The sequence below is a fragment of the Sebastes umbrosus genome, chromosome 14, assembly GCF_015220745.1.
Source record: "Sebastes umbrosus isolate fSebUmb1 chromosome 14, fSebUmb1.pri, whole genome shotgun sequence".
Classification (NCBI taxonomy): Eukaryota; Metazoa; Chordata; class Actinopteri; order Perciformes; family Sebastidae; genus Sebastes; species Sebastes umbrosus.
In genome coordinates, this window is record NC_051282.1 from 23033946 (window position 1) to 23051621 (window position 17676).

The 17676-nt window shown below is 42.7% G+C and overlaps 1 protein-coding gene across 10 annotated transcripts in view; it reads right to left on the reverse strand.

The window, feature by feature from the left end:
- LOC119501673 (speckle type BTB/POZ protein) overlaps nucleotides 1–17676 on the reverse strand; it is a 207765-nt gene that overhangs the window by 105921 nt on the left and 84168 nt on the right. For all 10 annotated transcript variants that reach the window (XR_005209876.1, XR_005209877.1, XR_005209875.1 and 7 more), the window contains one exon: nucleotides 9957–10084. Coding sequence is in view for 5 of the 10 variants with exons in the window: in XM_037792213.1 (XP_037648141.1) it covers nucleotides 9957–10084 (128 nt within the window). In the remaining 5 variants the exon portion in view is untranslated. The remainder of the gene's footprint in view (nucleotides 1–9956; nucleotides 10085–17676) is intronic.

Genomic DNA, 17676 nt, shown 5'->3' on the forward strand with positions numbered 1-17676 from the left:
TTTGTTTTGGAGAAAACAGAAGAAAAACTGGGCAGATAGCCTGAGCAGCAACAGACTCCACGTTGGAGGAGAAAAAATAAGAGCGGCACCACATCACAGAACATAACAACAACCACTCATAACAAATCAGAGACTAAAGACTGCCAATGAAAGAAGAAGGAGCAGCCACAGTGAGCTTTTAGATGAAGAGCTGCAGGCTGCACACTTTAACTAGATGAGGGGTAGGCAACCCCGCATGCAGCTCTTTAGCCCCTCTTCAGTGGCTTCCTGTGGATTTGACAACAAAAATTACGGAAATAGATAAAGGTTATTTTTAAACATTTTAATTTGCATTCATCATTGTTGTAGGCCTAAAGTGATTCTTACATTTTCCAATTGTAAAAATGTGTATTCTATCCTCTGAATAAAGATAAGCCAGCACTGCCAACGCTGCTGGCTTATCTTTATGCTTGATTTGCAGTGAGAAATTTGCAAACACCAAAATAAGTAATATTGAAAGTAGGGTTGTCAATAGATTAAAATGCTTAATCGTGATTAATTATTATTTGTTCAAAATGTACCTTAAAGGGAGATTTGTCAAGTATTTAATACTCTTATCAACATGGGAGTGGGCAAATATGCTGCTTTATGCAAATGTTACTATATATTTATTATTGGAAATCAATTGACAACACAAAACAATGACAAATACTGTCCAGAAACCCTCACAGGTACTGCATCTAGCATAAAAAATATGCTCAAATCATAACATGGCAATCTGCAGCCCAACAGGCAACAACAGCTGTCAGTGTGTCAGTGTGCTGACTTGCCCCAAACTGCATGTGATTATCATAAAGTGGGCATGTCTGTAAAGGGGAGACTTGTGGGTACCCATAGAACCCAATTGCATTCACATATGTTGACGTCAGAGATCAAAGGACCCCTTTGAAAATGCCCATGACAGTTTTTCCTCACCAAAATTGAGTGTAACTTTGGAGCGTTATTTAACCTTCTTCACAACAAACTAGTATGACATGGTTGGTACCAATGGATCCCTTGTTTCATATGATGTCAGTATCTTCACCCTAGCTTTAAAACTGAGCCTGCTACAACCCAAAAATCGCAAGTTGCGTTAATTCGTTAAAGAAATTAGCAGCGTAAAACGAATTTGCGTTAACGAATTATTACCGTGTTAACTTTGACAGCCCTAATTGAAATACATTCCCAGAACAAGCACACTGTATTTGCTGAAAAGCAGGTGCTTCCAGCTAAATCTCCTGAGGTGTTCCTTCAGTGTTCTGCTGGGGGTGGGCTGCAAAAATGGTTCTTTTGATAGTAAAGGTTGCTGACACCTGAACTAGACTGTCATGATTCTATACTGATATGTAATCTTACATAATCACACCACTGTATGTACCCATTCATGTGTTGCAATCTTTTCAGCTGGCTGTTTGCAGGAAACCAGCTGAGTCCATTTCAGTGGCTCAGTCCACAGACAGGCGGGCCGGCCTGCCATTGACACAGAGGTATTTAGGTAAATCTGCACAGACAGAGGCATATTTCATGCATGGTTTGAAGTCAAGCTGCTGAACGAGCGTCGTGGCCTGCGCCCCGATTTACAGCCAAGCGTGTTGTGCCTGGCCAACCCTGTTCTTACACATACACACACACACACACACACACACACGGGCTTTCAGACACACACACTCAGTATCACCACTGGCAGTGAGCATGAGCCTCTGCGTGCTGTCTGTGAGCACCAGCCATTTGGGTCTCTTTTCAAGCACTTTTGTTTTCTCTGCAGGAAGATCACAGACACTAAAGTGATAGCTTTGAGACTCTGAGGCCCGATCTAAAGTGCTTGAAGGAAATGTTTGGACAAAGAAAACAAATAAATAAGCAGGCAAAAGTTGCCTGTTTGTTCAGTTACTGCTGTCTTTACTCTGGGAGAAGCGAAGGGCTTTTGATGGGATATAAAAGACCTGTTGATGTGGCGCTGGGGCAAAGGTGTTGCAAAGGCGGTATCAATTAAAGGATCCATAGTGGCTCAAAAATGGGTGCCAACAAGCTATCACAGTAAAAATCCCACTGCAAGAAGCTTGCACTCTGTTTGCTCATCCTCCTCCTGTGTCTTCCAGTCTCAATCAGCATTTGTATTTCCATCTCCTTCATTAGGTACACCAATCCCCTTTTTAAATGATCCAAATCATCTTACCCTTTTCACTTTAGCTCCCAAAGCAGAACTATATAAATATATTTTACCTCATTTCCCAGGAATGAAAGATTGTTTGTGTCGTCCCCTTTTTACACAAACCCAAATCTCTATGTGCATCCTTTCTCCCTCGCCCCATCCTCCCACCTCTGCCTCTTTATCCTGCTCAGAGAGCTGGTTATGTGTGTGTGTGTGTTGCTCAGTGTGCAGGGAGGGAGCAGCTGGAGCATCTGCAGTCGTCTCCTCTGACAGCAGCACGGCATATGGCAGGGCCCTGTGAAGGATGGGTGCTGTCACCCGGCAAAGTGCTTACCCACCGACAGGAGAGGCGAGCCGCACTAACGCCATGAGGAAGAGGAGGAAACAGCTGAACATCAGCACCCCACTCATTTATTCTCCCACCGCCACCTCGCCCCAGGAGGGAGGCGCTGGAGGAGCCTTAAAGAAAAGACCTCCGAACGGGTAGTGGCGGCCAAGACGGCGGTTGAAATGAATTTCAGTAAACTGCATCAAAGATGCTATTTGCAGAAGATAAACCAATCGAGAGGAGAACACTGGCTCGTCCTCCAGTTTCCATATGCAGGTTCTGATCATCATATGCATTCATCACCTTTGTGTGGGTCACAGAGGTGTGCACAAGCCTGGTTACCGTACAGTAAATTGATAATGACTAAATATGCGCAGGCAGTTTTTTGCCTCTTAATTTTGTTTTACACATAATTTTTTTTCCGTATGATTATTTCGCAATAGGGCTGTGTATTGGCAAAAATCTGGCGATACGATACGTATCATGATACAGGGATTACGATTCAATATATTGCGATATATTGGGAAACTGTAAGTAAGGCGATATATTGTGATTTTTTTAATCTAATTTTAGAAAAACTGTCATAGTTTAAAGAACACGCCACCATATGCATAACATCTGAGTAAAAAAAGTTGACCTTTTCATGCAATCAGATCTGCATTTGCATTTATCACAGTCCCAGTAAAATCAAACAAGGACACATACACTGAGAAGGCGCATCTCTTTGCAGATGAAATAAAGTAAGTTCTAAATCTGTGTCCCTGTGTCATCTCTTGGTATGTGCTAAATATTGTATGTCATTTAAAAATATATATTTTTACATCAAAATCCCTCTTTTTTTCTCTCTTTCTGTAAAACGTCACATTATTTTTGATGACTCACCTTGAACTTGCCACACATGCCAGTTGCCACACACTGTGTTTACATTTCTAAAGAATGTGGTTACGGTCTGTTTTACTCATTCCCCCTGATCTCACTACAGCTCCATATCACGTTGTATTTGTCCAGCCACGCCCACTTTTGAGTGCTATAATCACATGTGAATACATGTAAATCTGTATCGCAACTAAATCCCTCCCACATATTCTGTTTCAGTTAGAAATCACATTACTGAAGATTACTGAAGATAAACACGGACCAGAGTTACTGAGAACATGGTATTTTTCATTGAGTTTACGGACGCAATCTTTGTGTATTCACCATCTGATTTACTAAGACAACAGCAGCTCATTACACAGTGTAATGAGAATGAACTTGGTGCTGAACCTCCACGACAACCTCTGCAAGTGAAGGTGAGCTCATATGAAGAGTTCAGAGGTCTATGAGATCACTGATAACTACTAGAAAAACTGTTGCTATTACTCCAAAATATTACTCCTAAATTTATATTATAATCTTTATTATAGAGAGAGAGATGGTGTTGATATGGATGTTAATACAGTACTGAGGGAAATGCAGTCAAACGCACACAACACAATTCGTTGATGGTCGAGTTCAAATTCAAGTTTGATGAACACAAACCACAACTTTTGTCCACTATTCATTTGCATTACAGAAATAAGATATTGTGTCCATTAATGAAAGCCTAATTGCTTCCTTTAGTTTTTAACTTTTTACTTATTTACAAGCCTTTATCTTTTCCCACTACAACCTTCCTTGTGGTTCTTGTAAATCCCATCAGTGCTGAGTTTACACCTCCTTTTCAGAGGCAGAGAGTTTTCAGTCGTAAATAGCGTGACCTCAGCAAATCCAGCAGAATAAATAATCATCCTCTGTTAACGTGTACCTCCTACGATTTGTGTGATCCTCCATTAAAAGCATATACAATCAGACACTCGCACAAATGACGTGCAAACTGTGACTCCAGCCTTCCCGGTGCTGAAAAACAGGCGCAAAAGTCTTTGCTCTTCCATCTGTCGCACTTCACAGCGATGTTTACTGAACGTGAAAAAGAAAACTCTCTTCATCTCGCCTCTCTCACTTAATTTATGTGTAAATCAGACTGCAGCCAAATACGCAGTAGTTCTCAATTTCACAGGAGCTTTCAACTTGAATGGAAAGACAGTAAAATCAATCCAATTTATAGTAAAAAGCTAACATCAGTCCGTACTGGCAAAACAATATATCCGTATAAAAACAAATGAGGAAGCAGCTCTGGGATCTGACAGCAATGTGAGCCAAAACAGGTGATCCTGATGCACAGGTAGGCAATCCATGTCTACAAAAGAAGGGAATTAATTCCCCAACAAGTCTAGCCCCGCAACTTCGTTAAGGTACTAAAGTAAAAAACACCTTTATTGTAGCGGCTACATGACTAAGAACTAGGAGTGGGAATCACCAGAGGATCCGAGATACGATATTATCACGATACTTATTGTGATTTTAAACATTCTGCAATGTGCAGTATTACAATAAGATATATTGTGATTTATTAACTTTTTTCAACTGCAAATTATGTTTGTCAACATCTGTTTTATCTAATAAGATACAGTTGTCACTCTGTTCATCTCAGAGTTTTCATTCACATATCTTGAGGTCAGAGGTCAAGGGACTCCTTTTAAAATGGCCATGCCAGTTTTTCCTCGCCAAAATTTAGAGTAACTTATTTACTGTTCTTCCCGACAAGCTATGCATAACATGATTAGCACCTAATGGATTCCTTAGGTTTTGTAGCTTCAAATGATACTAGTATCTTCACTCTAGCTTTAACGGTCTTATTGATAACACTTTTATGTAGATGAATATTTTTTTAAACATAATACATCCACAGAGCGTTTAGAAAGGTGCTGAATTAAAGTATATCTTTTCCTAAAAATTTTTTTTTACAATTTTGAGTTAATCATTTATAAAAATGTTGGTGGTTCTAAAATTAATGTTTTGTTTTTCTTTGTGGAAGATATCTGACATTTGTTTCCCACTTCTAACAAGGCTTTTGAGCCAATAGTATAAGGACGTTGGTATCACGTGGGATCTCTATGTCGTCAGTTAGTGTGGAAAAAACGGATAAATGGCTGAGATTGACGGTAAGTGCTAGGCAACAACTTGTTTTGAAGTAAAAGCAATGGAACAGGGGAGGGACAATGTGACATCTAGTGGCTGAATGTTATCAATATTATCAATAGCACCTTTAAGACTGAGCAAGCTACAACCTCTGAGTGACAAAATAGCGACCAGGCCCGCCGGCAGGCCGTTGGATTGTTAAGAGGTTAATAGTTTATATAATAAAAGGTCGATACTTGACGTCAGTTTATCGATACAATATTGCCACGCAAAATGTCACAATGCTATGCTGTATTGATTTTTTTCCTCCACCCCTTCTAAGAACAAGAGCAACGCCTATCGACTGCACGCCGGCCGTCCTCTGAGTCAAACAATCACACACACAATTATAGAATTTGTTCACCTTTTTTGTGGATATCAGTATATCAGTGTGTCTTGCCTATCAATGGCTAAAGCAGAGTAATAATTGATACATTATGTCATGTCAGAGATCATCAGGGTTTATCCTCCGTGTTGCCACAACCGACGGTGTCCTCTGTGAAATAAACCAAATGTGTCCGACAGCAGCAGCAGCAGCTCTCCGACTCCACTTCTGGCTGACTAAAGGTGGACCGGTGTGTTCCTCCACTTCTCAGCAGCCAATTTAACATGACTGACAGATAAGTTTCACCATAAAATTCTCCCTTTCCAAAACAACCCCTTCTTTTCCCTTTAGTCAGTCAAAACAGACTTCCAGAGTAGTAACCCTTACAGTAGCAGTCGACACCACTCAGCCTGCAGGCGAATCGCGGCAGCACAAAATTGTCGAGATATTCCCAGAGCCATAGGACCCCACATGTGTGTGTCTGGTATTACTCGAAAATCTCTGCATTATCTACAGCAGGAACAGCTACGGATGACCTTAGAGCAAGAGGTTACCTGCGGTGCTGACAGGGAAAAAGAGAGGAGAGGTAAGGAGAGAGAGGATTTAACCTCTTTTACCTCTGTGTCTCATTAGAGTAGGAATGAGGAACATCCACATGAAAACATTCTCTCTGAAATCTCTCTAAGTCCAATCCAAAGCATATTGGCTTTTTGTTTTTTAATCTTGTATCATCTTTTATTTTTTCCTCTTTGTTCTTCACACCCGTTGGCTCGATGCCACCCAGCGAGCACACTTTTCAGGAGAAGGCCTTTCCTTCAATCTCTTCTCACTATGCCTCCTTCGCCTCCTCCTTTATCTCTCTCGCTGTCCCTCATGCTCTCTTTTGACAGCCAAAGCAGCACCTTTAATGGGAGCTATCTCCTCATTAAATACCTGCAGGTGTCTTTGGCAGGGACGGAGAGAGGAAGAGAGATGGAGACACACAAAAAGTGAGAGAACAGCGGCTGGTGTTGTTCAGCCCCTCTCCGATGAGACATACAGTCAGATTCCCTGTGCTAAATCTGAATTACTAATGTCTCCGGAGGCAAACGAACCGAGCACAGGGACCAGGGGTCATGAGGAGAGGTTGAGCCAGAATTCCCCTCCAACAGTGATCTGGCCTCCCCTCACAGCCTTTTCGCCTCTTTGACACTCTGCTACACAGAGTAAAAGAGGAAGAAAGACGGGAGGAGGGCAACGAGGGAGGAAGGGAAAGTAGGGAGGCTGAGACGAGGGACACAGGGGAGTAGTGAAGGTAGGAAAAAAAAGCAAGAAACTGTGATGCTCAAAGTGGGAGGCAGCCAGAGATGAAAGCAAAAGGGAAAAGAGGAGGAGGAGATTGGGTTTGAACGAGAGATAAGATGGAGGGGGAAAAGAGGAAGTGGAGGGGATGAGAGAAGAGAGAAGAGGGAGAGAGCTGGGCTCCCGGGCGATGGGGCTCTCTCAGATGCAGGACGAGACCATCTGGACGAAAGCGGAGCCAGGTCTCTGACGTTAAACACTGGGCTTCACTCTCACATGGAAAAAGACCAGCAAAAGAGATTCAAACACCCGCTCTGCACTTTCTTACCAGCCACAGTCCACCCAAAACCCAACTCGGCCAACCGTCCTGCTCACGTGTTGGTGGGAAACGCTACCAGACCTCACTGCTGGCAATCTCACACAACATGCCACTTCCAGACTGCCTTTTTTTCAATGACACACATGTTTTAGAATTGATTTTAAAATACTGCTGCCTGTCTATACATCAAGTCTCAGACTTGCTTTAAGAATATGAACTCTGTAGACCTCTCAGGTCATCTGATGCTGTTCTGCTGGATGTTTCTCGAGGTTAAAATATGGTAAAGCTAAGGTTAACTTTGTTGTTTTTCAACCTGGATCCTATTTCCCCATGTTTTTGTGTCTAGCTGACTAATAGAGACAACAATTTCTGAAGTTGGTCCAGTATTGAGGGTGAGCTCACAGGCTGCAATATGGTGCAATTGGGGCAAGCTGGCACCGTCATTGACGTCCACTAAAATTGCTTGTTTTTGCCATGACAGACTCTTAAATCTGGCGAGGTGACGTGTTGCCGGAAGGCAACGGCGGAAACGTGGAATACATCCATGGTGGAAACGTGAGTGCCGGCCAGGCAGTTTGAGTTGGAGTACAGAAAGTGTAGCTTTGTGTTATCTAAAAGATGAATATTTAGATGATTTCGACACTGTGGATGAGGTCTTTGAATTCGACAGCCGCCCATATTTATCTGAGCCAGAGTATATGGATAATCAGATTTCACGAGACTTCTCCTTGAGCGGGACTTGGACACAATAACAAACCAGACCGGACCGGATCAAGCTAAAAGTAAGAAAAACATTTCATTACTCTGTTATTTCCTTTCCATAATGTTGTCAGACACTTAATAACATATTGAGCCTGTCAGTGGCAATAACAAGCACCTTTAGTGAACGCAACATCATAGTGGCGCTGCTCACTTGCCCTCGCAGCCTGTTTCGTGGCTGCCGGTTACAGCGCTCTCCCTCAGTACTAGAAAAATTTCAAATAACGTTGTGTCGTTGTAGTCACTTAGACACAAAAACATGGGAAAACAGGGTCCAGTTTAAAAATACCGAAGCTACTCATAAAGTTATTATGCAACACACAGTTGGAGAAAACTTCAACAGCACCTGAGACTTTTAAATCTCTTTAAAAAATAGAGAAAATGTTCTCTGCCTTTTTATTTATCTACCTTCTACCCTCATTTATTCGTTTTGGGTTGTACACAGTTTTGATATTAACCACATAGATTTTTCCTTCTGTGTTACATAAATCTGGTTTGCCTTGCCTTGCTTGTTCATCAGCAGAGCTGGCTAATTACAACGGATATTTACGGGGGAGGAAGTGGCCACAGAGGACTTGAACCAGCAACCCCACCTCCTCCCCTTCAGGAGAGCGGATGCATTCAGTGAGAGAGAGGACTCTTCAAGGTAACTAATCCCTCTCTCTTCCAGCAAACAGTCTCATCCTCAGAATTACGTCCCAACGAGACACGCCTGCACAAACACACACAATATATGCGTAAGATACTCCTACACACACACTCACACACACACACACGCACACACAGACACACACACACACACACACAGACACAGACACGACTCTACCCCCGTCCCACATGGCTCTGGAGAAGCAGCGCTGCCCCTCCTACCCCTCTGTCAATAAGCCCAGTTTGGAAACACTTTAAACAGACTTGCACATTGCTCCACTACAAAAAGGGAAAACTTCAAGACATGCTCTCCTCCATACCCGCAGGGTTAATTAGAATTGTTTTAAACAGCCACTGCCATGCTTTTTAAACATTTATGGGCGCATGCATTACAACTAAGGCATTAACATATCCAGAAAGTTTAACCTCTTCTCTGCTCCCGGGCTCCGTTATGAGGAGCAGAGGGGACCGGGAGAGAGAGGACAGTTGACCTCTGCTGCCCCCTGTGTTACAGCTGAAAAACAACAAGGGAATTTTCAATGAGGAGCGGCAGCCGGCGTCGGATCAGACGAATCGGAGCCAAGCCACCATGCCGGCTGAATGACAATCAGCTTGTATGTTAGTGATGAGAGAGATCTAAACCCTGAGGCTGTGTAGTACCAATATAAACATACATTATTCACTAACAGAGACATACAATGAGCTGTAGTGTTGAATAAAAAGATGAGTGGGACAGGAATTACAGTTGTGATCACTCCGAGGCAAAAGCCCCAATACAAACAATAACATTTAGATATTTTAACTGTATTTTAGATTCTATTAAAAATGTATATTCTGGGGGAATAGAACCAGTTCTGCTAATTCAGCATCAGTGTGATTCACAGTTTATGAAAAGTTAATAATAGGAAGGCTGTGTTTGTCTGCAGTGTTGAAATATGACTAGTAATTTTGATCTAGCAATATAATCAGGATTAACATTTCTGAATGTGCAGTGCAGTCTGTACTATGAGTTTATTTGAGCTTAAGAATGAAGACAGTGGGAACTCTGTGTAACAAAAATAACCTGAGTGACTGTCTCAGCCCTTACTTCACAGAAAAGTGTTAATTTGTCATCAGGCAGCAGACCGTTGGCCTCGTCCAGCAGGAAGTCCCTCCTTATGAACTTTTTGAAACCCCAGTCCTTCCCCTGGACAAAACGGTACGCTCTCTGGCTCTCTGTAAAAAGGAAAACACAAGGACAAAACATTTGGTGAAACAAGATTATTTGGAGACTTTCACAACATGATTAAAGCTCTGCGTGTGCGAATGTGTGTGCGAAAGAGAAAGTTTGTTATGAGTCATGGCCATAAGCAGCGGAGAAACAATGGCGAAAGAGGCTGGGTGCAGGAAGTATTGCCTGCAGGGAGCTTTTAACACTTCAGAAGAAAACAGAATCTCCCTCTTTCACTGTATCCTCTTGCTGCCACATAAAGACGAGTGGTAAACATGAGACAGAACTGCTGTGCCTCTTTAGCCAAGAAGTGAGAAATTGCAGGGATCAAAGCAGTCCAATTATCATGTGTTTATGGAGTGCCAATTATCTCTGACAGTGGCAGGAAGGATTCTGTAACACTCAGTCGCACTACAAAGACAGGAAAGGTGCTGGAGTTCTTGTGTGTACAATAGTCACACTGCGGGGGCGGTCACAGCTATCTACAGTCACCTAACAGTCACAAATGCTCACATACAAGGTCAAAAGATAATGACTGTGGACTATGACTGCTGCAGAGATCACAGCAAATTAAAGCTAATTGCCGATAGAAAGGAAGCAAAGGCACCGACTCATACATTCTGCGAGTAACCGGAGCTCTGTTGGAGGGATGTAACACCATTCTACGGAGGAATTACATCATTCGCCATTTTGTTAATGAGTCGAAAATGCTTCCTCGGGCACTGCTCTGGGATTTCTGAATGTGTTCAGCCGGGATGAGCTTTCTATGCATGAAGACGTCTTTGTCCATTCCTATCAGGGCAGACATGCCTCACCACACGATGGAGGTAATAACTTAAGGCTGTATATGTCTGGTATTATGTAGCCTGTCCTATAAAAGCCTTAAATGGCATCAAACGTTGCAGGAAAACCACTTGAAACCAATTCATTGTTCAGGTCTTCATTATGTTAACATGCATCTGGATGATTGGATTGTGTTGAAAAAGAGCATAAACACAATTCAAGAGCAAATTCACTAAAAACACACCAAAGATCCAATCACCTAAATCAGCAGAAGAGGTTGTCTGATGCTCATTTGGCCGTACTGACAAAATGGAATAGCGATGCGTCCCCGGTCTACAGACGGTGGATCAACTCCATATATGTAAATGAGCATTTGTGCATGAATCAAATCAGAAAGCAAATCACCCAACAGGGAGTATTAAGAGGGTAGTGAGGTGCCTGTCAGGCTGTGAGTTGCAAGAGACATCAGAATTCAACATGTACATGAGGATTATGTTAATGTAAATGTTATCATATCCCCAGAGGCATGACATATCATAAAATCTACAACTATTTGAGACTTTAAAAATGGAAAACAAGAACAATGTGCAACTAAAAAAAGATTTGAAATGAACACAACTGTCAAGAACCTGTGCCTGCGTGAGTGCCTGAATGCTCACTAAAAGATTCTAGGCAAATGTTTAGTTCCCAGTTTTACTGATTTAGGGCGCTGTCACAAGCCATACTCCATTTGGTTCGTCTGAATCAGAGTAAAATTGATACTTTTGGTTTGTTTTCTATTTAGTCTGGTTTGGTTTCAGAGTGCACAAATTAAAGTGGACCAAATAAAAAAAATATTTGCTGAGGGGCATGTACGAAGGAGCAAATTTATCTTTTTTTGTCTCGGGAGCTGCTACCTCTAGGCAGGGACTCGCAGACTTTGATTTATAACTGTCAAAGTTTTTTCACTTTGACTGATGGCTATGCGCACAAATTCCCTTTTCTCTAGTTTATCTAAAATTACTTCATAAACATCACTATTTTTGTGGACTCTATTTAGCATATTCTGTATGTTCCTCGACTCAGATGTCAAGCAAACATTGGACTTTTGCAGCAGTCCAAGCCAGTCCTCTCCCACTCATGTTAACCTGTCGTTTACCTCTGTCCATCTCAACTAATAACTGCACAGGCAGCCTGCAATTTTGTTCGCTTGGAAACATTCAGAGACCGCTGGCAAGAGGTGGTCTCGGTGGACCGTTGTTACTGCGTTGAAACTACTAAAACGACCACACCGGAGTTCTAATAAAACGCACAAAATGTTGGCCTGTGAAAGCGCCTTTATTCAGTCTTTTTTAAGGCCTCCAGTTTATCATTTATGACATTTAAGACTTCTGCGAGACATGCAAACAACCTATATCCATGGACAACCTACAGATTCAACTCATGTGTTAATGCCAGATGATGAAAAATGATAAAAAAAAACAACCTCTGAGTCTTCTTTAGACCCGTTTAAAGGGCATGAAGTAGTAAAAACACTCCTGTTGAAAGTCGACTGAAACAGGCTATAAGCTGCACAGTCACCACATACCAAGAGGTCATCACCTCTCCCGTTCATAGATCTGCTGTGTGTGCAGACTACACATGTTTAGCCCCGGCAGTTCAAACAGATTTGTCTTCAGGCTGCTCTTGCGTAGAGATCCCAACAGGAGATCTGCTGACAGATCACAGTGGGAAGCACTAAGATGAAGTGTCAATGCTGCTGTAAGATCCTGTGTCAAATCCTCTGTTTGGATCTGAGGGAGCAGGCAGCCTAAGAGGGGATTGGTGGAGGAGTGCAGTGCATATGCAGTTATTCCCACTACTGCTCATGCAGGCGGTCCTTCACTGTAATCCCCTGCCTCCAGAGACTGTGTACGCAAAGACGCTGACAGAAATCACCATGCAAACACACACACACACACACACACATATGCATAGGCATGCTTGCGAGCACAAAAATTACAAATCCTTGCATTCGGCTTTTTTCACAGCACTCTTTATTCATTGTTCTGCCAGTGAGTGTAACAGAGAGAGAGTGTTTCCAAAGAAGACAGTGAGTTTTATACACCAAAGATCTCTCAACCAAAGCTGAGCAGGTTTGAAAAGAGAGTCAAACTTCTGTGGCCTCGCTACACTGTACTGTTTGTGACTGACAAAGTAATAGACACGGTACCTGGATCCCTCTCAGGGGTCTGAAGAAACTCTTTCTCTGCTGACTTTCACCCACTCATTCATGTCCTTTAAACATGTCTGATAAGACCAAGACCCCAGATGACGTCCCAAGGCACAGATTCTCCTTGTGAAGTCGTGTTATTTGGGTATGAAGACTATCAGTGATGAGCGAGGAGGACTTTGCCAGTGGCAGTATCTAAAGCTAAACTCGGGTGTGAGGAGAGAGGTTGGCAGGAGAGTGAGACGGGGGGGGAAGCAAGCCAAGAGGAAGAGGTGAGGAGAGGTGAGAGGGAATGCTGAAAGAAGCTCCAGCAGACTAGCGGAAGGTGTGACTTCTTCAGTGCTCACCCGTGGCAGTGAGGTGCCTGTGTGTGTGTGTGTGTGTACGTGTGAATGTGCACATGCATATGAGGGTGTGTATGTGTGTGTGTGCTGAGCTCAGCTAATGCCATGCTGCCATTTCTAGTGGGGCATCAGAAACCTGCACTGGCAGAGAATCAACTGCAGGTCAGATCGCTGGCGCTCACTCTTTCAGTGAGTTGGCCCGAGGTGGCGGGAGTACATCCCATCTGCCAGAATACCAAAAAAGAGCTGGACAGCGGCAGACCAACTGAGGTATCCAACGGGAAAAGTGAGAGTGATGAAAAAGATTAACATACATAGGAGATAGCGCTTTGTGTCACAGAACACTAGATAATTATTGTGCAAATCTGTGTGAAAAATCACACTCACCATGCAGATATGTATAGGTACCGCTCAATAAGGAACAAGTTTTTACCACGTCCCGATGCACTGTGATAGTTCCCCGGCAGATGGGAAGAGCGAAGTTTCTCACCCTGCCAAAAAAAGACTGAAGGTGATGGGGAAGGTGAGAAAAATGAGCTGCAGACAGAGAGAGAGAAGACGAGGGGAAGCGGGAGCATTGCCACGGTGTTTAAGTGAGCGGGGCATCCATATTCAGGCAGAGGGCTCAGGGGCACGGTTGGCACACAGAACGAGAAGGTCGCCAGAAGACGAGCTGGCATGTGGGAAAAAATAACAGCCGACACAGCAGCCAGAGTCAACATCTCTCTCCCCGTCTGTCACTCTTCTGGACTTCTCTTTCACACATTCGACTTTAGCTACACTAACCACTACTCACAACCATTTCCTTATCTCTCAAAACATATTGGCATGAAAGGGCAATTAGCATATCCATTAACTGTGCAGTCTATACAAGTGTGTATTTATCTAATCGAATATAAAACTGCATTCCCTCTACTTCACATTGCATAAAGCAGACCGATACACATATAAACATGACACGCAGTCTCTCCGAGGAGAAAATCTAATCTCTATTGAAGATTGAGCTCTATAAGATAGTGTCAGCACAAACATGTCTATTGACGTCCTTTCTACCGATGTCAATACCATCTGATTATGTAAAGACTGACCGATAGCTTCTGCTCCATTAGCCGTGCTCCACTCACCCTGAATGCCTGATCACCTCCATCAGTTACTGAGGGCAACAGACTCTGACAAGCTCACACACAGCTTCAATTAACTGAAACGAAAGGGAAAAAAAACACACACTGAATCTCCAGCTACAAAATATAGAAGCAGCCCACAGCAAAAAACCTGCTGCAACGAGACTCTCTGGCCAACTCATACACACATAAGCTCACTTAGCCTTTGGCTACAAAACAACAAAACCATTGTCTGTAGGGGGGACTTAACAAGGAGACTATTTGAATACAAAACAGCTTGCGGCAGAGGATGAGAACTTTCCATCTCTCCTCTCCGAGCTGTCAGAGCCAGAGTCTGCAGGGGGGCAGATGTTTTCTCTGGCAAAAAGGAGGAGGAGACAAGTTACAACCCACCCAGCAGCCTCGGAGGAGAGAAGCAGCACATTAAGCCTGGGAGAGAAATGATGCGGCCATGCCGAGAGTATACGGGAGTACGGTGCGGGGAGGGGGGTGGCGGGCTACCACTGCTGCCTGAATCTATCTCCATTAGCAAGTAGGGACCATCAGAGGATCCAGACACACTCTCTAGTGGGGGGCTCAAGGGCTGACTGATGCGGTGTTTCATCAGATAACGCCGTGCTTTCCAGTCAAAATCTGCCGTCGTAGTACAGCCTTCAAATCTTGGACTGTTTTCATGCTTCCTCATTTAAGTACTGCAGGGATGCTTTGATTCTCACATGCCAGTCAACACAAATTAAAATGTATACCCACTCAAAAGATAGAAATTAAAGAATGAATGTATGGCCTTTTGCATTAGTGACAGAGACTGGCATGTGAGTGAGAGTCTGCCTCATCCGAAAGCTACAACAGACAGAAATTCAAACTGACACGTCAAACACAAACTGCAGCTCCTCAGTTGTTCAGCTCAGCACTGAGAGTCTCCATCAGTAGGATTTTGACATTTGCCTTCAACAGCAATATTACTCTGTGTTATCTCAATACAATGTACAGTGTGTTGTAGTCAAGACCACGTAAACCGAGACCAAGTCATGACCAGGACCAGAGTGTATCGAGACCGAGACAAGACCAAGACTTTGAGGGGTTGAGACCAAGTCAAGACAATCGGGCTACCTCCGGGATCTGAGAAGTGAGACAATGTGAAAGTGCCTTAAACCTGCATTCTTTCTAACAGCCAGCAGGGGGCGACTCCTCTGGTTGCAAAAAGAAGTATAGAAGTCTATAAGAAAATTCTCGTTCTCACTTGATTTATTACCTCAGTAAACATTGTAAACATGAGGTTATGGTTTCAATCTCTAGTTTCAAGTTATCTTCGATACAGCATGATGTTCACTTTAACCCTTTCACGATGGTTTTTTTTGGTTCATGAAAGTTAATTATAAACTCTTTGGTCGCCTAAAAATGTCTTGTTGAGCATCCGGTTGTACTTAGCTACACCCTTGTGTCACTTCTGGTTGCAAATAACCGAGATGGCGACTACCAAAATGCCGAACTCAAGGCTTCAAAACGGTAGTCCACAAACCAATGGGTGACATCACGGTGACTACGTCCACTTCTTATACACAGTCTATGGTCAAGACCAAGACCAGACCAGTGCGAGTCCCACGCAATAAAATGTGGAACATATAAACCATTGGCGATCCTCAAATTGATCTGTAAGATACACATTCCCATAAAAACACCAGCAGAAAACAAATGAAGATTCCTCTTCACTCGTCTCTTTGATTGCCTTATACTGTATACTGTATGTGTATAAGTGAACATTTATACATTTGTGTACATTTCTAAAAAAATGAAACGGCATTGCAAAGGTGAATTTTATGTGTGGGAATTTACTAGAGCTGCAACGATGAATCAATTCGTTGCCAACTATTAAATTAATTGCCAGCTATTTATTTATGATCAATTAATCAGTTTGAGTAATTTCTTAGGAAAAAAAAGTAAGAATTCTCAAATTCCAGCTTCTTGAATATGAATATTTTCTGGTTTCTTTACTCCTCTTTCACAGTAAACTGAATATCTTTGAGTTGTGGACAAAACAACACATTTTTCACCATTTTCTAACATTTTATAGACCAAACAACTAATTGATTGATCGAGAAAATAATCGACAGATTGATCAACAATGAAAATAATCGTAGTTGCATTCCTAGAATTTACCTTTGTTTTCTATGAGCTATTGCAGTAATGATTTTAAAAAATAAATCAAGACAATAAACAGACAATTTAGTGATATACACACATTTGTGGTCTTGACTGGTCTTGAAATAAAATCATTCTTGTCTGAGATCAAGACAAGACTGAGACCTTCAAAAAGTGGTCTTGAGACCAGATTTGAGTACTACAACACTAGTAGTCACTACAGCTTCAAAACTTTCCTTCCTTTACTGATTGTCCACTTATTCTTCTACCTAACTATTCCTGTACTCGTAAAGTACTAGACCTAATATGCATTGCATCAGAACTTGTCCCAAGTGCATACGCAGGCCGAGCAGTGACCTGCCACATAAACAGTCCACCGCCACCCAGCTTTCTTAATTAAGGCACTTTGTTTTTATTTGGCCTTTTCTGCTGGAGGCCTGGATTAAATTGGATTCTAAATGATCCAGAACCGATAGAGCAATCTTTATTGCCATATTCGTAGACGGAGTGCTCACTAAACTGTCACAAATATGCTGGCAGTTGGGTAATTTTCTCCTATGACAGGGCGAGCGAAGATGAGGGCCCGGGTCTCCCCAGGGGGATTGTGGGAAGATTGGAGGAGGGCATATGGCGAGAATGGGATGGGGTGTGCACCATAGAGCACACCATTTATAGGCGAAAGCCCCTTGAGACACTAAAGGAGAGGAGCAGAGGAAAATGAGATCCTCTTCACTTCACTCGGCATTCCCCACATTCAAGCTTTTCTGGGGTCATTTAAGAGAGCAGTGCTCACGAAATCTCAGACCTCAAAGGTCTGTTTATTACTCATAGCACAGGCAAATCCTCTCTACTATTCCACATAGCCACCAACATACAGTAAAACAGCCAGGAGAGAAAGCTTTAAGGACAATAACCGCAGTTTTCGTGAGGTGGTATTCCAACATTACAGGGCAGAAGTGGAATAAAAAAAGGATAAAAGAAAAAGAAAGTGATATAGTGAATGTTAAGGAGAGGAGAGA